The sequence below is a fragment of the Hemiscyllium ocellatum genome, chromosome 14, assembly GCF_020745735.1.
Source record: "Hemiscyllium ocellatum isolate sHemOce1 chromosome 14, sHemOce1.pat.X.cur, whole genome shotgun sequence".
NCBI classification, from domain to species: Eukaryota; Metazoa; Chordata; class Chondrichthyes; order Orectolobiformes; family Hemiscylliidae; genus Hemiscyllium; species Hemiscyllium ocellatum.
In genome coordinates this window covers 16,966,334-16,975,276 of record NC_083414.1, presented here as the reverse complement: position 1 = coordinate 16,975,276, position 8,943 = coordinate 16,966,334, and the positions used below count along the sequence as shown (strand labels likewise).

The 8,943-nt window shown below is 41.7% G+C and overlaps 1 protein-coding gene across 1 annotated transcript in view; it reads left to right on the top strand.

Moving 5' to 3' along the window:
• The window catches only part of LOC132822267 (hyaluronidase-1-like), a 55,838-nt gene continuing 46,895 nt past the window's right edge, over nucleotides 1-8,943 (top strand). Inside the window, exons 1-2 of the mRNA XM_060835415.1 lie at nucleotides 1-96; nucleotides 4,942-5,061. Coding sequence (XP_060691398.1) covers nucleotides 4,987-5,061 — 75 coding nt within the window. The 5' untranslated portion in view covers nucleotides 1-96; nucleotides 4,942-4,986. The remainder of the gene's footprint in view (nucleotides 97-4,941; nucleotides 5,062-8,943) is intronic.

Below are 8,943 nucleotides of genomic sequence, written 5' to 3'. Positions count from 1 at the left end.
CATCTGCTCTTCTTCCCCCTTCAGTCGGTGGAGGCCGGGTTGGTTCATGGTTTAAGACTGTGACTGTCGGCGGGTCGCGGGCAGCGGAATGAACACGTTAGTGTTTGTTGGGAAATCACTTCCATATCGTGCTGTGTTATGATGGAGAACTGAGCCTGGATGTGAGGAGTCTGCTGTGGGGAATTGTGCATGAAAAGCCTGGGCCTTGCCTGAATGGGTTTGGGGGGTGGGGGTTGGGGTTGGGGTTGGGGTTGGGGGGGGGTTGGGGTGGTTGGAACTGGCTCCTGGGATAAAAAGAGTCTGCATCAAACAATAATCCACCCGGCATCACATTGTGGCTCTATACTGGACATTTTGTGGCATTTTAGAGCCAGTTCCTGTATATGGGATAGTGTCTGTGAAACTTCAGAGCCCATAATTTTGAATGCTGTGACAGACAGCATCTGAAAGCAGGAATGTGGAGAATATATATATATACTGGGCCATGAACACACACTGTGGCCTAACAGAACCAGGGTTCAGAAATACAAACAGAAAGTGCTGGAGAAACTCAGCATGTCTGGCAGCATCTGTGAAGAAAGAAACCGTTCACGTTTCAAGCCCGGTGTGGTCCTTCAGTATTTGGGATTGTAGAGTGAGAAGCTCAGTGTTTGCAAGTACAGATTACTTACAGTGTGGAAACAGGCCCTTCGGCCCAACAAATCCACCCCGGCTCTCTGAAGCGCAACCCACCCAGACCCGTTCCCCTACATTTACCCCTTCACCTAACACTATGGGCAATTTGGCATAGCCAGTTCACCTAACCTGCACATTTTTCGATTGTGGGACATAGAAATTGCAAAAAAAGAACACTGACAAGGGAAAGATGGATGCAACACGATAGGATTCAAACGTGCCGGGGTCAGGAACTGGAGCCAGGTGTCAGAAATTGCATGGAGCTTCACTGGGGTTGTGACTGCTGGCTGGGTGAATAAGTATGTTTGAGGACTTGATAGATCTTTAATCAGCAAGGGAGTCAAGGATAATGAGGAAAAAGCAGGCAGTTGGAGTTGAGAATTTATTAGGTTAGCCATGATCTTGTTGAATGGTGGAATAGACTTGAGATGAATGACCAACCACTTTTGATCTTAAAGTGTAGTGGAAATGTAAATGCCTGCAGTCAATGACAGTGAATAAAGTGAAGTTGTGTATGAGGAACTGTGGCACTGTTGAGAGTGACCTGTCAGTTTCAATACACAATGTATTAGACATTCTTTTTGCCCTCTTCAGAATCATCAAATGATACAGAACAAAGGAGGCCATTCAGTGCTTAATTTCCATGTAGCTCTTTGTTAAAGCTAGTCCCACTCACTTGCCTGTTGGATACAACCCAGTACTTTTTGTTTGTACTGATGAGTGCAAGACAAAACTTCAGCAATATCCAAGTTCTATACCATACCTTCAAGTGTCTGTTTGTAAATATTGAATCCTTAGAGGCTAAGACAGGAGTAATTATGGAAAATGAAGGGATAGCAGATAAGTTAAACAAATGTATTGTGTCAGTCTTCACAGTGGACAACATAAGTTGTACACCAGAACTAGAAGATAACCTAGGGTGGAAATTTTAATTCATGCCACAGAGAAAACTACTGGGCAAACTCAAGTAACTTAAAGCTAGGGCCTGGCAGAAGGCTATAACTCATTGAAGATATTTCAGCAAAGGTTCTCTAAATAGGTGCCTGAGATGAGAGAGTTGTCTTGAGGGACTGTGTGAATTGATCTGTATTCTCTGGAGTTGAGAAGGATGAAATCTTGTCTCATTGAAAATAAGATAATTGAGTTTTGACAGGATAGAAAAATTGCCTCCAATTTCTGATTTACAGACTAAATTTCAAAGTGGCATGTTCAATGATGACTGACTCATTAGTCTCGACACCTGGAAAGCCTGCTGAATTGTGAGCTTGCTGCTTGGTCTATTGCAGGTCTCAACTGTGGAGTCTTGCCTTCCCAGAAAGTGCTAGTCACTCAGAGCCCAGTAGCACCAGGGTCCTAAAGATTGTCAACCAATGTCTGGTCTTCAGGGGAGATGGTAGTAGTTTTCTTTTGCTGGTCACAGAGAGGGATTGACATTAAGGGTAATGGTGTGTGTTTATAGAAGCCCCCTCCCTGCCATCTTTATTCCCAGTTGTCCCCATATTGGGACAAATAGAGTCCTCTATCTAACCCAGCAGCTCAGGTAGCCCTGGTTTCACAGTTGGGAAAACAATTAGTATTGGTGCGAAGCGAAGCCTGTACGTGGTTGTTAATTGACTGCTGAAGAGCCTTAATTTTAAGAACGTAGTCCTGAACCTTCTCACCCATAACTTAGCTGGGATGGTGCAAGTATCTTTCTAGGGCCAACTCGCTCAATTATTCCTTCTTGCCATCTCCAATGAGGGATAAATTCTGCCCCAGAATTGTTTCCAGTGGCACAGGAATCTAGAACACAAGCACTTCCAGAAAAAGGGATCAATCATTTAGGAGTGAGATGAGGACAAGTTTCTTCATTCAAACAATGTGACTCCTTAGAAATCTCTGCCCCAGAGGGTTGTAGATGCTGCAACTTTGAAGACGTTTAAGATGGAGTAAGGCAGATTCCTCGTGTGTCAGGGAATCAGGGGTATGGGAAGCAGTTGGGAAAGTGGAATTGAAGCCCATGAATGGGGAAGTTGGCTCGTTGAGTTATATGGAGAAGAAAGTGAGGTCTGCAGCTGCTGGAGATCAGAGCTGAAAATGTGTTCCTGAAGAAGGGCTTATGCCCGAAACGTCGAATCTCCTGCTCCTTGGATGCTGACTGACCTGCTGCGCTTTTCCAGCAACACATTTTCAGCTCATTGAGTTATATGGGCTACTCCTGCTCCTGTTTATTTTGTCTTTAATATGTTTCTCATTAGATTAGATTACTTACAGTGTGGAAACAGGCCCTTTGGGCAAACGAGTCCACACCGACCCGCCAAAGCGCAACCTACCCAGCATTACCCAACATTACGGGCAATTTAGCATGGCCAATTCACCTAACCTGCACATTTTTGGACTGTGGGAGGAAACCGGAGCACCCGGAGGAAACTCACGCAGACACGGGGAGAATGTCCAAACTCCACAGTCAGTCGCCTGAGGCAGGAATTGAACCCGAGTCTCTGGCGCTGTGAGGCAGTAGTGCTAACCACTGTGCCACCCACGGTGTGCAGTGTCAGATGTCAGTGTGCATTCCAGTAACAATAACTAGGTGGTAATCAGGAGTGGGCAAGCTGACTAAGCTATCCCCTCAGTCGTCCTCAGGCACTTAAATTCACTTGAAACAGCCTAAAGCATTCAACTAAGACAAAACTCAGCACAGACCAAGGATTCAACCTGTGACATTTTTGGTCTCTGTAACTTAGCTGCACATTGGACAGTTGAACTATCAACTCCACCATCAAATAACTAGTTTAGATGAGTGGTTAGTTTACTCGGCTTTGTTTTAACACCATCTTGATTGTGAAATTAGATATTATAAATAAATGATCTTCTAATGTTTAAACCCCTGAAGCTTTCAGCACTCTTTACCACAACTGCTCCACATCAAGAAGCCAGCTCATGGTTAATGGAGAAAGGCACAAGCCAGGACAGTGGAGTGGTGTTGTGACACTAAACATAAACTCAAATGAGTTGCCCCTTTTCAGGCTTTATTAAAGGAAATATCTAACGATTGTTTTCAGGGGCCCTTGGTTTTAGCAAGTGTAGAGGCAAAAGGAATGGATTGCTCAGCATGTTAAATATCTCCTATCTTGTAAACATTTATCAAGTTCAGTAATTCTTAGCAGCATGAATGGTTCCTATTGTTGTATGACATGATAAAACTCTTAAATGAAGAATGGATTTTTGAGCTGTAATGAAGGAGTCAGTAGAAGAGAGATGGAGAATGGGGTGGGTGGAATTGAATTGACATAAAATGGCCACATTAAGGGGAAGTCATACTTGACAAATTAGAATTCTTTAAGGAAGTAACAATCAGGATAGATAAAGGAGAACGAGTTGATGTAATACATTTCCAGAAGGTATTTAACAAAGTACCATGTGTAAGGCTGCTTAATTAGATACAAGTCTATGGGGTTGCAGATAGAACTTTAGCATTGGTAGAGGATTGGCTAGCTAATAGAACACAGAGAGCTGCGATAAGGCAGGCAGTGTCAGATTGGCAACATGTAATTAGTAGATTGCCTCAGTAGTCAGTGCTCGTGCACGATTATTTCCAAATAAATTAAGGAATTGCATGAGGAAAGTGAATGCTCTATAGCCCTGTTTATGGATAACACAAAAAATAGGTGGGAAGCGAAATGAGGATGACACAGTGTATAGACGGATGTAGACAAGTTGAGTGACTGTGTGAAAATTTCAGCAAATGCAATATGATGTGTGTAATGTACTTTGGCAGGAGAAATAGAGGAGCTTAAAGTTATTTAAATGGTGAAGGGGTGCAGAGACCTGCAGTAGAGAGTGGTTTAGAAGTCTTTGTGTATAAATCACAAAGAAATGGCATTTAAGTTCAGCAGGTGAAATGTGGGCCTTTAATGTGAAGAGTATGGAGTATAACAATGGGGTAGTCTTGCTAAATCTATACAAAGCACTAGTTAGACTACACCTGCAGTACAGTGAACAGAGGCTATGTCGTTAAGTGTATTCAAGGCTGAGAGACAGATTTTAAATCAGTAATGGAATCCAGGCTGATGGAGAAAAGGCAAGAAAGTGGAATTAAGGATTATCAGATCAGCCATGATCTCATTGAACAATGGAGCAGACATCAGGGACCCAAGAGCTTACTTCTGCACCTATGCCTCATGGTCATGAAATGAAACTCAACTTGCATGCTATTTTCCCATTCATTAATATTGAGTGGCCAAACCTACAGACATTCTTACTCATTAATTTCTTGCCCCGCTGCAGGCATACATCTCATTGGTTGAATGTAGAATACTGGTTTTCGTGGGTATGTCGAAGAGCTGGGCCAGTCCACCTACAGCGACTGATGGAAGATGTGCACAGCCAGGCGAAGAAAGAGTTGAGGTAAACTCAGAGGCAAAATGACTGACTCAGTCAGACTAATATACCCTTTTGGACAATGCCTCAACGCCTTCAAAAAGTCATGAATGCTGAATCTTTCCATCTCTACTTACTTGTTTAAGGCAGTGCTTAACACCCATGTTTTGACCCAGCTTTTTTCTCACACGTACAAATATCTGACCCTGTGTTCATTTGTCTGATTACTGTCCTGTGAATAATTTTGGTTTGTTTCAAATGGTGTTGTTTATGTCTTAGTGTTAATGTTGCATTTGCTCTTGACCGTCCATACAACTGTACCATTCTCTAGAGTTTGTTTCAGTCATCATTCTATCATCATTAATCTATTTCTGGTGTTTGAAAATATTGCCCCTAACAAGAATGCCTTTTGTCCCCATCTAATGATGTTCACTACAACTTCTATATCCTCATGCAGTTTAAGGTACCCCAGAAACCATGATCAGAATTAATGTATTCTCCTAGAAACTTAAGATGACCAGTGAACTTAAGGTGCTCCCAGAGTACTTTTAGGTACAGAGTTCCAGGATTTTAACCCAACGACAGTGAAGGAATAGTGATATAGCTCCAAGTCAGGTTGTGAACTTGCAGGTGATGGTGTTCTTATGCATCCTGTAATCCTGTCCTTCTAAATAATAGAGGTCATGAGTTTGGAAGGTGCTGTTGAGGAACCTTGAGAGGGGCATCTTGTAGATGGCACACACTCCTGCCACAGTGCCTTGGTGGTGGAAGCAGTGAATGTTTTTTCCTGGATGCTGCTGAACCTTGTGAGTATTGTTCAAGTTGTGCTAATCCAGATCAGTAAAGAGTATTCTATCACACTCTTGACTAGTGCCTTGTAGGTAGTGGAAAGATTTAGGAGAGTCAGATTACTTGCTACAGAAATCCTAGCCTCTCACCTATTTTGTGGCCAAGGTATGTTTACTCCATCTAAGTTTCTGGTCAGTGTTCAACTCCCTAGGATGTTGATGGCAAGGATTCATGGGTTGTTGCTTAACTGTCTCTTGTTGGAGATTCCTGATGAAGGGCTCATGCCCGAAACGTTGATTCTCCTGCTCCTTGGATGCTACCTGACAACACATTTTTCAGCTCTGATCTCCAGCATCTGCAGTCCTCACTTTCTCCTCTTGTTGGAGATTGTCAATACCTTGCAACCATGTAGTGCTGATTTTACTTGTCACTGATCAGCTTGTATTCCGAAACAGGACCTTTCAATGTTACATTGTACAGCCCTCTGGACAGAACATTGAGATTGAGTTCAACAACTTCAAATCATAACCTCTGCCTGCTGTGTGATTCAGCTTTTTTCTTATTTGGAGAGCTGCTATTCAGCCATTCTAACTCATCTGGATATATCTTTTGCTTCTTTTCTATACCCATTACTCTCATTGCTTTTGTACCATGAAACCCCTTTGTCATTTAACCTCTTCTGGCATTGGCCATATCATGATGTTATGGACTGGACCAGGCCAGACCCCTCAAAACATGTTACCTTACTAGTTGTTTTAAGCAGGTGTAACGCAGATATTCCAGGAGGGATGCAGCTGGTCAAACCACTTAGTTTTGAACAAAACAGAATTTATTTACAAGATTACCAAATGAAACACAAACAAAAGAGAACACAATACACAATAACTTATCTGAAAGCCCAACAGATTATAACATCTCAATGCAGTTCCCAACACTAGCAACAATCCCCATAAACAGCCCTTGGCACAAAAGGTAAAATCAAACACAGGGTCTTACAGGAGAGAGGTCAGAGAGAGGGAAGATCAGCATGGACCTGTGTGTTTGGGTCCAGCACCTTCAAAACATCCCTTTTTTTCCTTCTTCCATCTCTCCCTTTCTGTTGCTCAGCTTTCCATCTTTCCTCAGTTCTAATGAAGGGGCATCAATCTGAGACTATAACTCTGTTTCTCTCCATAGATGCTGCATAATCCAAGGTTTATGGCTAAAACCTGTTCTAAACGCATGGTTCTGTAAGGTAGCAGTGGGAAACAATTATTTCTTTCTCCTGACTATTTTCTCCTTCCTTACAGGCATACGCTGAAATATATTTTGACATATAGTGGCAGTACTTTAGTACCATTAATATTAATGTTTGAAAATGAGTATCAGCAGAATTGTTGTTTTTCTTCTGGAGATATAAATATTACAAAAAAAGGCTGATATTTGTTGTTTGTCCCTAATTACACTTGCTGTTGGTGAGCTGCCTTTCTGAACCGCTTGGGTCTATGTGGTATACAGTGCAGTCAGGAAATTTTGAATTAGTGACACTGACTGAATGTAGTTTCAAGTCAAAATGGTGTATCTTTGGAGGGGAACTTGCAGCTGGCAATTTTCCATTTATCTGTTCCCATGTCCTTCTAAATGGTAGAGGTCAAAGAGAAGACACTGTCAGAAGAGCTTTGGTGAGTTGTTGCAATGCATCTTTGTAGCTGATACACATTGCTGCTGCTGTGAGTGAGGGTTGAAGAGGGAATATGTTTAAGGTAGTGGATGGAGTGCTAATCAAGCAGGCTGTTTTGTCTTTGATGGCATCAAGCTTCTTGAGTATTGTTGGAATTGCATTTATCCAGGCAAGTGAATAGTATTCCATTGCACTCATGTCTTTCACTTTGTAGATGGTGAACAGCTTTGGAGAGTCAGGAGGTGAATTATCTGCAGCAGAATTCTGACCTCTTCTTGTAGCCACAATATTTACCACAGTATGGCTGGTCCTTTTCAGTTTGTGATAAATGGTAACCCCCAGGATATTGATAGTGAGGAATTCAATGATGACACTGCCTTTGGATGTCAAGAGAGATGACTAGATTCCCTCTTGTTGGAGATGCTCATTGCCTAGAAGTTGTATGCCATAAATGTTAAATGGGACTTATCGGTTTAAGACCTGAATGCTGTCATGCTGTATTTGGACATGAACTGTTTCAGTATCTGAGGTATTGCAAACGGAGCTGAAGATTGTGCGATCATCAATGAAGAAGGCAAGGTCATTGATGAAGCAGCTGAAAATGGTTGGACCTAGAATACTTTCTTAACGAACTCCTGCAGTGATACCCTGGAGCTGAGATTCGTTATAGAGCGCTATTACAATGTTATGCTCATCCATTGTCCAAACATATGCATTAGGCACTACAATGAGATGACCTCTGAATTTTGCTTCCCGATTTTTAAATACTCCTGCTATCTATAAACAAGAACTGCTGAGGCCCCTTGCAGCTTAAATTGTGTGCCTTGAGAGAAAGTGTTGTTCAGCATTACAACCAAACCTGATTTTGGCATCAAGTGGAATCTTCATAGTCCCCACAGAAGTTACTGTATAAATAATTTGGTAAATTTCCCCTTCTCAAATCCACAACCTAATTCTAGTACCTTTTGGTTGAGATCTGTTTTCTTATTACTGCCAGGCTGTAAATCTGAGATCTTCCTGATCTTTCAGCTGAGCTGGTTTCTAAATAATCTCATTGAATAATTGCGAAGTTTTCTTTGGTGAGATCTCTCTTCGCTCATGGAAAGAAAACTGAAACTTTTTTTCTTCAGGAAAATAATTTTGAGGGAAGAAAAGTGGCATGTTAATGCGATCTCCCCCTTTTCAAACCACCGATTAGTTAATCGTTTACATCTGGAACATTTTGTTTGAATGACATGTCTCAGACTAATCACAGTAATTTTCTTGATAGGGCAAATTGAACAGTAGAGGTTACCCTGTTTTTATAAAATTTCTTTGCTTTTAAAAATTATGTTGCCCAGTATAAAACAACTCAACATAAGTACAGTACATCTACCAATTTAGCACTTTTAGTACTGTATTAAAATGTTCATCTAGATTATATGTCTAACTCCTGGAGCAATGTGTGAACACGTAACTTT